Source organism: Dreissena polymorpha, chromosome 14 (assembly GCF_020536995.1).
Source record: "Dreissena polymorpha isolate Duluth1 chromosome 14, UMN_Dpol_1.0, whole genome shotgun sequence".
Taxonomy (NCBI): domain Eukaryota; kingdom Metazoa; phylum Mollusca; class Bivalvia; order Myida; family Dreissenidae; genus Dreissena; species Dreissena polymorpha.
This window is the reverse complement of record NC_068368.1, coordinates 66,965,795-66,984,286: the sequence shown is the minus strand read 5'-3', so window position 1 is coordinate 66,984,286 and position 18,492 is coordinate 66,965,795. Positions and strand designations below refer to the sequence as shown.

Here is an 18,492-nt window from a genome sequence, read left to right as displayed (position 1 = left end):
CTCTATATATTTATTATGAGCCAAACAAACGATTATTGGTTGGTGCCTTACATGTATTTACATCGTTTTTACATTTGATAATTTGATAAAAGCATGAATAAAAGAAACAAACAAACACATTTTCAAAAACAGAAAACAGCTGAAATGTCACACAAAGCAGTGATAGATTTACTTGAGTATCACGTCGTCGAGTAATCGTAACGGATCTTTACTATCCAGCTCAAATTTCCTAAATCTTCATATGCATGTATTAGTTTTGAATTAATTCTCTTGGAAATAAAATAAGCATGATTTCTATAGGAGTTAACGTCACACTACATCAGACAGAATACAAGAATGCACAATACAATACAGTATAACGGTGAAATCATCAATTCCTCAAATTATACTTATCAATTGTTCATGTGAGTACAACATCAGATGGGAATACATACTGCAATCCTCGCAAAACAAACGTTGATCCTTAATTTGAGTAAACATAATTGATGAGTTGAAATACTTGACTCTGAAAATATTGATGTCAATCATAACATGAAACTCTTAATCAACTTATTTTGTTTACATGTGGCTAAAATCAAATGTACAAAATTTATTAAAACATATATATGGGATCAAGATCAACTCACACATATTTAAATATTCATGAACCAATCATGAAACACTGCCACATTTATATGTTATTACTTTTCTATATATATATAAATATATTTCACATTAGTCACTTGATTATTGAATGTGTTTCGATTGGGCAAACATACAACATATATTTAATTTTTTTACAATAATAATGAAATTGTTACATTTAGCATTCAAATAAAAAGTATATAGTGAAGTATATTGTTGGTTCAGTCAAAGAATGAGTTGAATGTGCAATTATTGTACCTGATACACATATTGCAAGCACATGATACAATTTAATACTTAACCTCTAATGTAAATTGTTTGCACATAATAATGTTGGGTTTTAAATGTCAAGTCTATTTTTGTCCGATTTGAGCCTTTTTCTAATTTAAAAGCTATTATTGTCACTTAAAAACAGGTCTATATCTATCTTATGACATTTCTTGCAGGTATAGCAATGATAAAGAAAATTTAATTTTCATTACATGAGGATATAACATTCTTACAATAATATATATATTTTGGACGGATAATTATAAACTATTAAAAAGTAAAATAAGGCCATTTAATCTTATCTTTTGCAAACAAACGATTCAATATAACTAGAGTTTTCTTATTGATTCAAACATTCAGATATAAATTCATGAAGTTTCTTTGATCTAAACGTTATAAAGAAAACATATTTGGTTTAAAAATATGTTTGTGTTGCTTTCGAGTGAGCTAAACCTCACTCCTTTGATGGAGATACAGCATTGCAATGGTGTTGTTAAGCTAATATAGTGACAAACTATGAATATGAACATGAACTTCTGGAATTATCAAAAGTAAAAAATAAGCATATATTAGTGCCGAATTGAACAGGTTAAAACATAATAATTACATAATATTTCAAGGTGTTGATAAGCGAAACTATTACAAGAGACTTTGAGAGGATTTCATAACACATTATTATAATGACATTTGGCAGAAACAAATACAAAAATATTTAAAGCAAACTAACAAAAATAAGAGATATCAGTCATTAACTTTAGTATACTGACTATTTTAGTAAATGAAATACTGAAAATTAAAAATATGTCTAAATTCTAAATAATATAATCAAATAATTTTTGGTTTCTTGAGAAAAATGTTTCCTTTTATATTGAATTTATTTACCTTTAAAGATCTGTCGGTTAACTGAACTGGCCGTTTACAGTTGAAGCAAAGGGTCTAAACCTTTATCAACTTAATTCACTACTGGTGCTTATTTCTATCCTGTGGTATATAGGTACCAACATCGCTCACAACATTCTTCTTTTTAAATGCACTTAGTTTGATGCTATGTCTATCATTGAAGGTAGCATAAGTTTAAAAGTTTGTACATTTAACAAAAAACATTATGAAGCTTATGCTTCCTATAAATATGATCCTTTATATTAAATAAACATTTTAATACAATACTAAATTGTACAAATATAAGTGAACGCTATCTTCTATACTATATCTCAATCCAGAATAATTAAGTTATTGATTTTAATCACAAAGAACTATAGTTAGTCCTCAACAGTTACAAAAATGCTTTTTATTATTATTTTGTATTTTCGACATTTTTGTTTTAATAAAATAATATTCTCAATTTAAACAATGATGAAATCTGTCATGAAAGACCCACACAATAATTATTTTGGAGAAAGAAAGACAGAAGCATCATAATTCTTATAACATCTACATAGCATTCAATCAACAAAGCAACATAAATTACAAACACATTTCCTGACACACGCAAAATGAATCATTACAGCATCCAATCGTATTGTTGAACACTTAAATAATATCAAAACATTGTACAATATTCCTTAGTATACAAAATAAAATTTTGAATGTCAATGAAAATTATTTGAATATTATGCATTTGCATTTAAAGTAGTGAAATTTAAAGCTATCAAGTTAGAACGCCAGTTTAAAATATATTTAATTTATGACCGGGTTTCATCACCAAAAAAAGTTGTATATTCAGGATAGCCATCGAACATATAACATTAACCTCTGGAATAGTAGTGAAAGGTAATGCTCTATGCACCCAGTATGTGCAAAAATATACACTGTATCATTTTTGGATTGATTTATAACAAAAAATATATTATACTAAAAATTACTTTGTGTCGTTTACATCTAAAAATTATCTATGTATGATCAGCATTTCTTTCTTTCTCTTTAACATCAAAGACTTTTAAACATATGTAAATGCGTTTTTAAAGCTTTCATTTCTTAGCTCTCAGACCTGTTTGTAGGTAAAGATACATAACAATCATGTTATTTACAAATTGGAAATGTCATAGTGTGAACTTGTATGAACAAGATCAACACATTCTATTCCAATCATTTGCTTTATTTAAAATTATGTGCTGTAAGTTTAAAAAGAAATGGAAATTAAAACCTGCACAGATCTTTGAAGATGTCGTATATACTTTAATGATATCATATCAACTAATCAAAGAACCTGATAAACGAGTATTCAAAAAAGCAACCAATGGTACTTGAAAGCTCTTTATCAATCTCATTTGATTCACCATGTTTGACGATTTTCACAACTTTGATTACTGCGATTGTGAAGACGGAATATAATTACCAACGAAGTATAGTCAAGCCATCGTTTCTCCTATCATGATGTTGAACATTTCATAACCCTCATAGTGTCATTTCAAAGACAGATGGAAACATTACAACAATAAGTAATTACAATAGACTAAATCAGTGAATCCTACACAATTGCGTCCTTCGATCTATGATAACCCTTCATATCTCAATATTATCCGATGAACGACCCGTCCTCCACGCATTCATTTCCTTTCCCACAGTCTGCATCCTCCCTGCCACAACTCAAAGGACGCCTCTATTGCAAAGACAATTAATTAATACATGTAACATATTATATGTTTTCATTAATCAAACTAAGCATAGGACTGTTAGTGCAGCGAGGGATTATCTTAATCCGGTTTATTCAGACTGATTAATTTATATGGTTGTAGCCATATAGTTAAGATGGACTCGTAGCAGTTAAATGGCCAAATAAAACATGAACAGCCCTTTAAAGAAGTCGTAAACAAATATGATATCATATCAACTCTGTCATCAACGAACCAAACCAAACAAGAAAGCTCTTTAGCAAGTACATTCGATTAACCATATTACGATGTTCACAACTTTGAATACCGACATTTTGAAGACGGACAATATAAACCAACCAAATATAGGTTGATCATGTATTCATCATATTCGGACCAATGAATACCCTGAAGTGTTATTGCAACGATATATCGAAACCGTTCAATTTATAAGTAATTACACTACACTAGATCACTGCATCCTACATTATAGCTTAATTTGAGCTATCATGTACCTTTTTACCTCAATAATATCCACGAAATCACTGCCTTTTTCACAGTCTGCATCCTCCCTGCCACAACTCATAGGCCGCCTCTATTGCAAAGACAATGAATTAATACATGTAACATATCGTCTGATTTCATATATCAAACTAAGCAGAAGACAGTTAAGGCAGCTAGGGATTATCTTAATCGGGTTTGTTCAGACTTATTAGTTTATATGGCTGTAGCATTAATTAAGATGGACACGTAGCAGTTGAATGGCCAAATAAAACCTGAACAGCTCTTTAAAGAAAGTCGTATACAAGTATGATATCATATCAACTCTGTCATCAACGAATCAAAACCAACAAGAAAGTACTTTAGCAAGCACATTTGATTCGCCATTTAACGATGTTCACAACTTTGAATGCCGACATTTTGAAGACGGAAAATATAAACCAACCAAGTATAGGTTTATCATGTATCCTATCATATTTGGAACACTGAATACCCTTTAGTGATAGTGCAACGATAGATCGAAACCGTTCAAATAATAAGTAATTACTCTACACTAGATCACTGGATCCTACATAATAGCTCAATTTGAGCTATCATGTACCTTCTTACCTCAATAGTATCCACGAAGTCACTGCCTTTTCCACAGTCTGCATCCTCCCTGCCACAACTCAAAGGCCGTGTCTATTGCAATGAAATGAATAAATACATGTAACATTAAGTATGTTTTCATCAATCAAACTAAGCGGGAGACTGTTAGAGAAGCACGTGATTATTTTTAATGCCGTTTGTTCAGACTGATCAATTTAGATGGGCTCGTAGAAATAATTAAGATGGGCCCGTAGCATTTTGTGAATTAATACGAATGATAATTTACCATCAACAATAATAATTCAAGAGAATAAAGCGAACACTAACCGTTCAAATAATAAGTAATTACACTACACTTGATCACTGAATCCTACATAATAACATAATTTGAGCTATCATGTCCCTTACCTGAATATTATCCGACCCGTTCTCCATGACTTCACTCCCGTTCCGAAAGCCTGTCTCATCTATGCCGCTGGTCAAAGGCCGCGCCTATTGCAAGTAAAGTACATAAATCGGTGTTACATATAGTCTGTTTTCATCAATCAAACTAAGCAGCAGACGGTTAGGCCAGCAAGGTATTATTTTAATCCGGTTTGTTTCAGACTAATTAATTTAGAAGGGCCCGTAGGATTTTCTTAATTCATACGAATGAAAGTTACAATAAACAATAATAAGTAAAGAGAATAAAGCGAACGTTAACCTCCTAATAATGGTGTAATGTAACTTTTGTTACAAATTCTAATAAGACTCATAATAATATGAATTTGGTTTGTTTCTTTGTGTGTTTTTTTAGATTGTTTGCAGATTTCAATAACATTTCAGTTCAGTTATACCATAACTATTCTAACTGTTCCTTGGTTAGCTGGGTTCACCAGCCATATGTGCACATATCAGTTACTGACAACTGCCTAACTAGGATGAATGACCAAAAACAATAACATGAAAAATCTCCACACTAATAAAATAACATCTGCGATACTCTGATTTATAGGCCAGCGCATACACCAACTGCGTTAGACGGCCAGATTATAAGATATCACTGATGACAAGATCAATATTTTGTGTTAAGATCACTCAGTCTGGGATTTATTATAAAAGTAGACTTTAATGCCTACAAGATTGAATGAAAAAGAAGATGATTAATATTCTTTGATGCCCTTTAAACATTGTCAGACCTTGTAACCAGAAACATTATTTTACAACGCAACAAAACCAGCATAATAGCTCATAAAACTACGTCATGCTTCCGACGCTGCCCGAAGCCAATCTCACTAGGCTCATGATAGTTCGAATATTGTCGCGGAAAATTCACATGGAATATTTGGTCCACAAAAAATAAAAACGAGCAGTTTGTATTTCGTTAAATCTTAGTTTCCATACAAAATCTACAGTTGAAACTTTCGCTGGTGCTATAAGTAACACTGATATTATATAGGTTAACTTTATTTTACGAAATACATGTTGATGTTGAGTGTCTATGGGGCTTTAAAAATAATAAGCGGGCCAAAATTGCCAATTGGTCTTGAGTCACAAAATTGAGTTTAAAGAATCATATCAGTTTGTAAAAACTGAAAGGTCTGGTTCGAGACATTAAATCACCGAAGAACAGAGATAATGGAAATGTCGTTAAACAAACAAAAATCTTTTAAATTATTTGAATATAATAGTCCAATTTACATAAGCAACATTTCTTTGAAATTATTATACAATCTTTGGTTTATTACAAAAAAGTGGTCAAATGTTCTAATTTTTGTTCATCCACATATTCTCATAAGTATGGCAAACTTGTTCTCAATCTTTTTGAATACTCGATTATCAGGTAAGATTTAAATGTCAAAAGAAAGAAAAGGACAATTAGAAAAAGTGAGCAAAACTTGGATTTTAGTCAAGTTAGCGGGGATTTGATATAAGAGGTGTAATACAATCTCACCTAATGTATTTAAATAATATCCTATAAAATAATATGCAATAATATATATACGAAACGGTGAAGAACTCATAGTAGAAGTGACAAAACTTACATCAACTAATACTTTGGTATGTATTGTGCAAGTTAGGTTTCGGATCCCAAAATGGGAAAGATCTTCATTCGAAATATATCTTCAATCCAGATCAACATAAACATGTGTTAATTTTTATATTACCCATTTCAATTTTATACAAACTTTTCATGCATTTTCTTATTTAAACATCATATAAATAAAATTGCTATCATATATTTCACGGCCTTAAAAAGTAAAAATCTTTAGGTACTAGGATAAACCTCACACGTTTGGAAATAATTAAGTCAACCTGAATTTAGCACACATTTACAGATTATGTACACAGGTGGGTAGCGTGTGGCTATGATATTAATTAGTGAAAACATCATTTTGAATGATAAATAATCATATTATAACGAAAAATTAACTTTTCTGAAAAAAAATATTTCAATATCAAATATATATATAACAAGGTATGCAACTCAAAATCAGCCCAAAATGGGGTGCATCGCTTTGAACAGCCATATCTTCATCAATTGTGCAGCGATTTTCACGATCTCGGTCTTATTCAACGCAGAAATGAATTTCCTTTCTGGAAATGTAATGTCTTGCAATATTTTTACAAATGCTGGGTCAACTTTTCAGAAATAACACGATACACAACTCGCATGACCCAGTTGACAGTGATCATGCTGTCTTTAAGACTGAAATCTTCACGGAGTAAAGGGCAACTTCCCTACAAAGTTCATGTAGTTCGATACCATAATTCAATAAAACGTATGAAAAAACATTATTACCGTTCTTGTCGATACATTCTGCATCAAGACTAACTGTCCAGCGCCGTTTGAAACCTTTGTTTACATACATTTCAACTAACTGACATTTTAAACATACGAGTGATTTCATTGGTCCAATGCGGAGGTGTGTCTTTACAACTGGAGATTTCATTCATAAAGACAGCATGATCACTGTCAACTGGGTCATGCGTGTTGTGTATCGTGTTATTTCTTAAAAGTTGACCCAGCATTTGTAAAAATATTGCAAGACATATACATTTCCAGAAAGGAAATTCATTTCTGTGTTGAATAAGACCGAGATCGTGAAAATCGCTGCACAATTGATGAAGATATGGCTGTTCAAAGCGATGCACCCCGTTTTGGGCTGATTTTGAGTTGCATACCTTGTTATATATATATTTGATAGTGAAATATTTTTTTTCAGAAAAGGAAATATTTCGTTATAATATGATTATTTATCATTCAAAATGATGTTTTCACTAATTAATATCATAGCCACACGCTACCCACCTGTGATTATGTATACAGTTAATCTTAAAACTATAATAGTTGTGAACAATCATACGAATATAAATGTGGGAGGACTTATATAAACGTCGGTATCAAAATCAAACAGCATTAAGAGAGCACAGAGCTTTGCAGGTCATGCTTGTTAGCAACTTTACAATATGAATAAATTCCAAAATAAAATGAAATAGGAATGTACCAAAAAAAAAATTCATTCAATTATTCATTGTCAATAAAAGTTACTTTCGTGAGAACTATCACGTGTCGTTCCAGATTTGTCTGCGCAGTCCGAAAAGGGACAACAATTTCTGCCTATACTTGATTTCCGCTAAGAAGATACTTCATGTAAACGCAAAATTACAAAAAGTGGAAAGCGGACTGCAAACTCTTATCTGAGACACACTTCGGGAATATGCATGAAGCCACATTTTCGTAAATGAAGGAATATTAGTTACAGTGATAGTAACTGATGATGTATATATCCCATACACCATCAGTTACTAACTGTATATCTCAACCGACTACTCGATTACTTAGGATGTATTACTCGGTGTGTATGGAAAATGTACCATGGGTACGTGATCGCTCAAGGCAAATCGAACTAGGTCATTTTTGTAGGAGGTGAGATATTCGTTTGTACTTCCACAAACAAGAAATCAAGTGAAGGATACTCATGGGAAAAATATTTCTGACTTTCAGTGTTGACTTAAAACATAAAATAAAACACTAACAAAAAAGAATTATTCTGCATATTTTAAAACAGCGATTGCATGCAACACAACTTTTTAAAAGAAAACATTATCATTATAAATGTTTAATTATATCATTATGTGTGCATTTATATTACTTTTGTGTTGTAAGTTTCGTTTAGTTTGTATCTTACTGTTGTCGTTGTATAATGTTTTTTTTCCATTAAGTCATATATACCATATGTTGTTTTATTTTTCTTTACATTTTTCTCATCTGACATAATATTTCGTCTCGTGTTATATGATGATAATTTAGCCAGCCTTATATCAATGGCATTTGTGAGTTTATGCAGAATATCGAGTTTCATTCAAAACTAATAACAGGAATTAGGATGTTAACACATGTTTATTTTTTGAAACAGCACATTTCCAGTTTCGAATCATTTTGTTATAATCCTCATGAAGATTATACAATTTTAACCAATGCTATCTTAGAGCTAATGTCCTCTTAAGTTAGTTAAGATATTATTTTGTGATTTTATCTCATATATCATCTCATGTTCCATCAAGTTAGTGGACCCAATGTTATGTCATGTTATATCATTTCATTGTATTTAATATCTTATTGTGTGCTATAATTATTTTATCAGATATTATCCAAATGTTAAGTTATCCCGTTTTATCTTATTTATCATAATTTTATTTTAATTAAGTTAACCCATTCATATATCATGCAATTTCATATAATCTTATCTCATATCGTACCCATATCTTTTCCGATCTTACCTCTGCATTCAAACCGGTCTCCCCATCTATGGAAACGTCATACAAGTCATCACTGTAATGGCAGGAGAAAAGGTAAGCACTATTTTGAAGAAAAAATATCAGACTGTAAGGTCACTCTACTCTTGCGTAGGTAAAACTCTTATCGCACTCAGGCGAATCATAAAGATTAAACACTTCTCTTGCTTGGGCCAGATATAAAGGTTACAGTCTACTCTCAATTAGACCGGGTCACTCATATTCTTGCTCAGGACAGACATAAAGGTTAAATTGCACTATCATTCAAGCTAGACATATAGTTTCAACTTTCACACAGGCCAGACAGAATTGTTACACTGCAATTTCAGTCATGTCAAAAATAACTTATACAGTCTTCTTTCTCCCATGCAAGCTAAAATGTAACATTCTAATTACATACAAACACGGGTTACACTAAACTCAGACCAAACATAACAATTAGACACTTCTATCACTCAGGTAACATTCAGTTTACACTCCACTTTCACCATGGTCACAAAGTAAAAATACACTCAAACTCTGGTCAAAAAGAAAGGTTACACTTCACTGTGCTTACACTCTGCCCACATCCTGGAAAACATTCTCTTCCAGTTCCTGTTCTGGGTTGTTGTCTGCCTTCTTCTCATTTTTGTGCACTGAAATAAGAGCCATTTTGAAAATTCTGTGAATGGGTCGCGTTCCCATTAAATGGGCATTTCGTGTCTACAAATATGAGCCGCGTTCTGAGAAAACTGGGCGTACTGTATACGCAAAACGTTTTGTCCCAGATTAGCCTATCCAGTCCCCAAAGGCTTAACAGGGACAACACTTTGCGATTACACTCAATTTTTGCTTAGAAGAGACTTCCTTTAAGAGAAAAAATCCATAAAAGCGGAAACTATCGTCCCGGATTAGCGTGTGTGGACTGCAGAGGCTAACCTTGGTCTACACTTTACTCACATGCATTTAACCCTCTTTTCAAAAGCGAGACTTATTTTTTACATCATTGTGAATGGGTCTGCGTCACATCAAATAAGGAATTTTGCATCGTGAAATACTTACATTGTGTACATTTAAAATAAGAAAATGAACTATAAAGTGTCACAGTAGAGATCTCCCCTAACACCATTTAGTAATATGCAGCAAGCTGCAACCATTTACAAATTGGGTGTAGGTAGCCAACTCAACCACTGGATCATTATTTAACAAAGTCTGCTGGGAACCACAATACAGGTTTGTAAACCAAATATTAAACATTTGCTACTTTTGGTTTCAGATTGAAATATTTTAAAGTTATTTCACGAGTTCATGTTAATAATTTGACTGCCTGGGAGTGGCTAGGGTCATATTATGATGAAACTAGTGAGAGATCCTAAATAACATGTTACATACCAAATGTAAAACATCGGAATATTAGAGACAACACAACCTTGCAATATTAAGGAGCAAACACAACCCTAATAAATTGCGGAGAAAACACAACCTTGCATTATTGAGGAGACAACAACAAAGTGTGACATTTATGAGACAACACAACCCTAATGAATTGAGGAGAACACACAAACCTGCAACATTTCGGGGAAAACACAACCCTGCAATATTTAAGAGCAAATACAACCCTGCAATATTGAGGAGACAACACAAACCTGCAATATTGAGGGGACAACACAACCCTGCAATATTGTTGTTAAAACACAAGCCTAATAAATTGAGTAAAAATACAACCCTGCAATAGAGAGGAGACAACACCAAACTGCAAAATTGTGGAGACAACACAATACTAATAAACTGAGGAGAAAACACAAACCTACAACATTTCAAAGAAAACAAAGCCCTGCAATATTTAAGAGCAAACACAACCCGCAATAGTGAGGAGACAACACAACCCTGCAATATTGATGGGAAAACACAACCCTAATAAATTGAGGAAAAAACACAACCCTGCAATATTGAGAAACAACACTACCCTGCAATATTGAGGAGACACCGCAACCCAAATAAATTGGGAAAAACATAACATTGCAATATTGAGGAGAAAACTCAACCCTGCAATATCGAGGAGCAAACACAAGCCTGCAATATTGAGGAGACAACACAAACTTGTAATATTAAGGAGCAAACACAACCGTAATAAATTGAGGAGAAAACACAACCCTGCAATATTGAGGACACACCACTAAACTGCAACATTGAGGAGACAACACAACCCTAATAAATTGAGGAGACAACACAACTCTGCGATATTTCGAAGAAAACACAAACCTTCAATATTTAAGAGCAAACACAACCCTACAATATAGAGGAGATAAAACAACAACACTGCAATATTAAGGAGACAACGCAACCCTGAAATATTGATGAAAACACACAACCCTAATAAGTTGAGGAGAGAGCAGAACCTTGCAATATTGAGGAGACAACACAACCCTGAAATATTGAGAAGAAAACACAAACCTTCAATATTAAGGAGCACCGCAACCCTGCAATATTGAAGACAAGACAACATCACTGCAATTTTGAGGAGACAAAACAACCCTGCAATATTGATGAAAAAACACAACCCTAATAAATTGTGGAGAAAATCAAACCTTGCAATATGGATGAGACAAAACTACCCTGCAACCTTTAGGAGAAAACAGAACCCTCATACATTTAGGAGAAATCACAACCCCGCAACATTGCGGACGTAACACAATCCTGCAATATTGAGGAGAAAATACAACCCTGCAATATTGGGGAGAAAACACAACCTGCAATATTGAGGAGAAAAATAACCCTGCAACATTGAGGACACAAAACAACCCTAATAAATTGAGGAGAAAACACAACTCTGCAACGTTGCGGTAAAAACACAACCCTGCAATATTGAGGATAAAATACAACCCTGCAATATTGAGGAGCAAACAAAACCATGCAATATTGAGGAGACAACGGAACCCAGCAATATCGAGTAGACAAAACAACCCTGAAATATTAAAGAAAAATTTCAACCCTTCAAATTGAGGAAAAAACACAACCCTGCAATATTGAGGAAACAACACAACCCTGCAATATTTAGAACACACGACAACCCTTATAAATTGAGAAGAAAACACAACCCTGCAACAATGCGGAGAAAACACAACCCTGCAATATTGAAAAGAAAATACAACACTGCAATATTGAGGGAAAACAGAACCATGAAACATCGAGGAGACAACGAAACCCTGCAATATTGAGGAGAAAACACAACCCTCCAGTATTGATGAGAAAAAACAAAACCCTGTAAAATTGAGGAGACAACACAAGCCTGCAATATTGACGAGAAAACAAAACCCTAATATATTGAGGATGAAGCACAACCCTGCAACATTCAGGAGACAACACAACCCTGCAAAATTCAGGAGACAACACAACCCTGCAAAACTCAGGAGTCAACGCAACCCTACAATATTGAGGAGACAAAACAACCCTGCAAAATTGAGAGACAACACTACCCTGTAACAGTGAGGAGAAAACACAACCCTGAAATATTAGAAAGAAAACACAACCCTGATAAATTAAGGAGACAACACAACCCTGCACTGTTGAAGAGATAACACAAATATAATAAATTGAGGAGAAAACACAACCCTGCAATATTGAGGAGACAACATAACCTTGCAATATTGAGGAGACAACAAAACCCTGCAACCTCGAGGAGAAAATATAACCGTACAACATTGAAGAGACAACACAACCTTGCAATATTGAGGAGACAACACAATCCTGCAATATTGAGGAGAAAACACAAATCTGCAACATTGAATAGAAACCACAACCCTGCAATATTGAGTAGAAAACACAACCCTGCAATATTGAGGAGAAAAACACAACCCTGCAATATTGAGGAGACAATACACAACCCTGTAATAATGAGGAGACAACACAACCCCGCAACATTGAGGAGAAAACACAACCCTGCAATATTGAGGAGACAAAACACAACCCTTCAACATTTAGGATGAAACACAACCCTGCAATATTGAGGAGAAAACACAACCCTGCAATATTGTGGAGAAAACACAACCCTGCAATATAGAGGAGAAAACAAAACACGTTAACATGGAGGAGACGACAAAATCTCGCAATATTGAGGAAAAAACACCATGCAATAGGTGAAAACACAATCATGCAACAGTTAGGAGACAACAAAACCCTGGAATATAAAGGAGACAACACAAGCCTAATAAATTTAGAAGAACCAACACAACCCTGCAATCCAGCGATCATCCCGACATTGCCATGATACGGAGGTTTAGGAGCAAGTTAGGGAGGAAGATTGCCTGCCATAGCAAACAATCAAAACTTAGTGTACTGTAATTGATTCCACATGTAGTCGACTTCATTTCTTTCGTTGAAATAAGTCTTAGGAGAGTAAGAGTGTCACATAACATGACGACAACTGTTGTAATTAAATAAAATAAGTTTTTGCTATCGGATAGTAAATGTTAAAAGCCGAGAGTGCAAACTACATTGCGCAATCTGTCGTAAAAAACGACATTCCTAACAAGTATAATCTACGAAATTTGAATCGTGTTTAAATATATAACAACAAAAGACGTTTTATTTGGAAGATGTTTATCAAACTTTTACACGAATGTTATTGGACTTTAATATATATGTGTGTAAATCGAGTCAATCCTGAGAGATAAATCTACATCTAACGGAAAATTGACTCGGATACTTTGAAAGCTTTTTATGAAGAACGGTAAGTAAACGATTGATATATTACTTTGTCATACCGCTGCATTAATATCTGCCTGATATAACGTTGCATGATATATTGTTTTATATCAGTTCAACATGAAGTTCGTATATCAATCGATGATAAGAGGTAGGTCATATTTGTCGGAATCAACTATAAAGTTATCATTTTTAGTACACTCAAATCAGATTCGTCAAAACAACTTATTCAATTTGATACCAAGATGAAATATATTTTAAAGACAAAATGCAACACAAACAGCAACAAAACTTGTTTTACATATATTAAGCGCAAGTGCTCATGACGTCATTATTTATACGTCAAACAAAAAAAATCATATTCTTACCCGCCCTCGTTGTTAATTATTTCTTTAAAATCGGGACGTGGAGGTATGATGAACAGAAAAACAGGTTACTACCTGATCTTTTCGTAATATATCAGGCTCGATACGAATATAATAACGGCGAGGCTTCTAAGCCTTGACTGATATACTACGAAAAGTTCAGGCAGTAACCTTTCAATCTCTTTAAATAAGTCTTGCTTATAGGTATTATTTGAATACTGTACTTGGGTTTTGATTATTTCTTCTCCGCCCAAATAAAGATTCTATTGAAGGTTCGAGCGGGATACAGTGACGCCATGATTCCAGAGGCAGCCCTGGGTGTTTAAAGCTTTGTATAGAACCGAAGCACTGCGCTCCCATTTAACGTCCTGGGCGGAAGACAGTTTAGTTTGTATAAGTAAGTATCAACTGGGTAAATTAATAAAAAATGCTCGGATGACACTTCTTGCTGTGGTTGGGTTATAGGACAAAACACTCTCTACTTTGCCTGCTAGCTGTATTTAATCAAAATGTGTGTTTTCCGTGCAGGTATTAGTATCCCATCAAGTGTGGTAGGGCATATGAATAAGATAATATAGCAAAAAGGATACGATTATGAACATAAAATCATACAAAGCCTGAGCAGATCCATTAGAGCATACATGAAAACATAGCATAGAATAAAAAAGATAGCAGCATATTGAAGATATCATTCAAGACAAGATGAGACCGCCACCATTCATGTTATTGTTATCTTAAGATAGTAATTTCATTAGAGTTAAGTCGCGTGAACGGGAACGAGACTCGCCAGCTGCGCGGTATAAACGCAGATAGTATGCCCTATTCAACTTATTTTATTGTTAGGATGTACCTACACCTAGGTTTTTATAAGCGACATTTAACAGGCATTCTTGCACAAATACAACCTTTTTATGCCCTCGAAGGAGAGCATATTGTGATCGGACCGTCCGTGTGTCTGTCTGTTCGTCACATTTTGCGTTAAGGTTTCTGCGTTTAGGTTTCGAACTATGCTCATAACTTCTATGTCCATTCAGATAACAACTTGCTATTTGACATGCATGTGTTTCTCATGGAGCTGCACATTTTGAGTGGTGAAAAGCCAAGGTAAATGTCATCCTTCAAGGTCAAAGGTAAAAAACAAAAAAATCAAAGGGAAGTAATAAGCTTCAAATGGAGATAATTATCTGAACGTGCCAAATGAAAAAAGACAATTGATAAATCAAAGCGTCACAGTAGGGGGCATTGTGTTTCTGACAAACACATCTCCCGCTTTATTTACACTTAATGAACTTATTGTTTTCGAAGTTGATCAGTAGGTACATAAGATGAGAGAGACCCACGTGAGCACGTTTTGCATCTTAATGAGTTGATTGAAACGCAATTGTATACGTGCTTTCCTTATCTTCGTCGTCAAAAGCTAGTTATAATTCATTTAAAAATGGGAAAAAATTATCTCTCGTCTTTTTAGTTGTGTTTTGATTATTTATGGGCTAGCGAATGACTTTTATTGTGCAGCGTTATTATTGTGTCCGGTTATGGTCTCGGATGCGTATGTTGCACATTGACAAACGGGAATATGGGCAAAAACCCAGATTCGACCCATCGTCAAAACCTTGCTTAGTAATATTAACGTTTAGAAATAGTGGAAGCCGAAGCACGCAGACAATATAATCATTGGTTTATGTTTTTTTAGATTAAAAGTGGAACCGGTACGTGTTTCGTTATAGCCTTTTAACACATATGCAAATATTATTCCTTCGAGCGCCTATGGGCAAGAAAAATTGCCTGGCAGGGCGGCATCATAAAGAGTGTTTTGTTAATGCAGGGGAAGTAGTTCTTAAACGTCGAAAGTCTCTAGGTAGTAGGTTGGTGTTAAACTTGATAGTGTGTATGCAAAATAGTGTTTAAATGAGCCATCTCACGTTTACGTAAATTGACAAAATAAAAAAAAATGTCTTAGATTCGCAATTCTGCGCGTTAGTTATGATATTTATGAGGAAACAGTGATTCTGAACATTTACCATGCTCTAAAAATATCCATTATATGCATCTTTTGACGATTTAAAAACCTGAACATTTTAAAACGTTGCAACGCGGAACGATAAGATAATTTGGAAAGTTCTGTTGTTGTCGTTAAATTTTGTGAAACTACGAGTATTGCTTATATAAATTATAAAATACTTCCCTCATTGTCCGGATGACCGATTGGTGTAAGCGATAGATATTTTACTCCATGACTCCAGGGCTCAGTGGTTCGAAACCAGTTGAGGGTCACTTTGTTTTAATCATTTTTTTCTTTTTATTCTTGTTTTTTAACTAGAGATTTTCAGATCCAATGTTTACATTTATCAATATACAGCATTTAATGCCAAACGTCAATACATGCCAAAATCTGTGAAAAGGTCCTTTTAAATAGTACCATTTTGATCGATTGTACACAAGATCTAAACTCTTTAATATATGCAGAAATGCATATACAGTCTAAGTGCTTTGTTTGAACCGTAATAGTTCGCTGTCACTCCCCATAGCAGTGCGTATTCCCACGATATATAGCGCGCATTAGTCGTTGAAGTTGTATTATATCGAGGTGTCACGTTCCTTAGGAATATGAGGGCACCAACGTTCATAACTAGCTTTAATTAAGTTTTATTCATCCTAAATGAATAACATTACAACATGCGCTTTGAAAAATTACAATCAAAATAACGCTGCTATATTGGCGTTTGCCGTAACTGAAATGTACATAACTTTAACATTAACATTACTTTTTTAATAACCTTACTACAATTACACATTATGTTTTTCACTACTTATTTACAGAACTATGGACGTTCATTTTGTATAAAAAATTAAAAACAGCAGTTGATGTTTGGAAAGAAATTAACAAAATAGACAATGATTTCGCATGTTGACATTTAATGAAGATATAAAGATTTCTTTTAAAATAATCGTTTTTATCACTTCAACCTATTACACACATGACTAGTTTGCGGCGTCGGTCATTTAACAAACGAAAGTAACCGCGCTTCGCCCCTTGACCGCCAGAACATAAACAGAATCATAGTTGGTTTTTTATACATGTATATAATTCTGCGTTGTTTTTACAGGTTAGCGATACATCAATTTATAAACTTTAACCTTTGTATTGTTATACTACATGTATCTGTTCTAATTAAATGCAACATTATATATGTATTGTATTTATTCAATTACAATGTTTCCATGATTTTATAAATGTTATTACTGTAATAAGGGTTTGATAATGGTGATTAATGTAAAGCATTTGCCAATAGATGCCAGAACATAAACATTGTAAATCTTTGAAATTTGTTTGCGTTGTTATGACTGTCATTCCACACGGACCTTATAAACATTTGCTGAGAGCTATGTAGACAATTGCGCCCAACGTGGGACCGTGGCGCTTGCAGTTATCCATAGAACCTGCCCGTGGGTTCGTCGGGTATAGATATACCCTTTGCCTGTGATTCGAATTCGAAAACGAATTCAGACTTTACAGGGGAGAATGTCACGGCACCGAACTTAGGCAGGATTGTTTATGAGATGTGTAAGCGGTCCGGTTAGCTCACTCGGTAAAGTACTCGCCTTGTTAGCGCGAGGTCCCAGGTTCGAGTCCGTGCTTGCTAATCACTTTTCACTACCCGGCGAAACGTCGTTTATCTGTGATACTAGACAAGTCAATGGTGTATAAATGGTTGAAATATAGCGTACCGAACCGTTTAACTCAGTTTGTAAATTGTAAATTATTATGTTAAAGAAAATACACATTATCTATAAAGCAGCCAAAAGCCAGGAATAAAACAATGTATACCGTGTTTAACATGTACAACTCTCACAAACTATACGGATTACTTAAGTCATACGTTTTTTAAAGAACGCTATAATTGTATCACTAAAATAAATTCTTTTGACATATGTATTAACATCACACCGATTACAAATCAAAGACGTACCAAACATGAAAATATTTGTTAAAACACATCTGGTATCTGGTGTTATCGGCTTAAACCGGTTAATTGAAACAATCGGAACGGTGTACCAGATTTAAGTCATAACGAACACTAACCTTAAAA

The 18,492-nt window shown here is 33.9% G+C and overlaps 1 protein-coding gene across 1 annotated transcript in view; it reads right to left on the bottom strand.

Annotated features, from left to right (window-relative positions):
- Window positions 1-18,492, bottom strand: part of LOC127857451 (uncharacterized) — a 295,553-nt gene continuing 277,061 nt past the window's right edge. The window contains exons 25-30 of the mRNA XM_052393846.1: window positions 9,910-9,988; window positions 9,339-9,390; window positions 4,983-5,066; window positions 4,596-4,667; window positions 4,009-4,080; window positions 1-3,493 (exon numbers count right to left, since the gene is read on the bottom strand). Of these exons, the coding sequence (XP_052249806.1) occupies window positions 3,410-3,493; window positions 4,009-4,080; window positions 4,596-4,667; window positions 4,983-5,066; window positions 9,339-9,390; window positions 9,910-9,988 (443 nt within the window). The 3' untranslated portion in view covers window positions 1-3,409. The remainder of the gene's footprint in view (window positions 3,494-4,008; window positions 4,081-4,595; window positions 4,668-4,982; window positions 5,067-9,338; window positions 9,391-9,909; window positions 9,989-18,492) is intronic.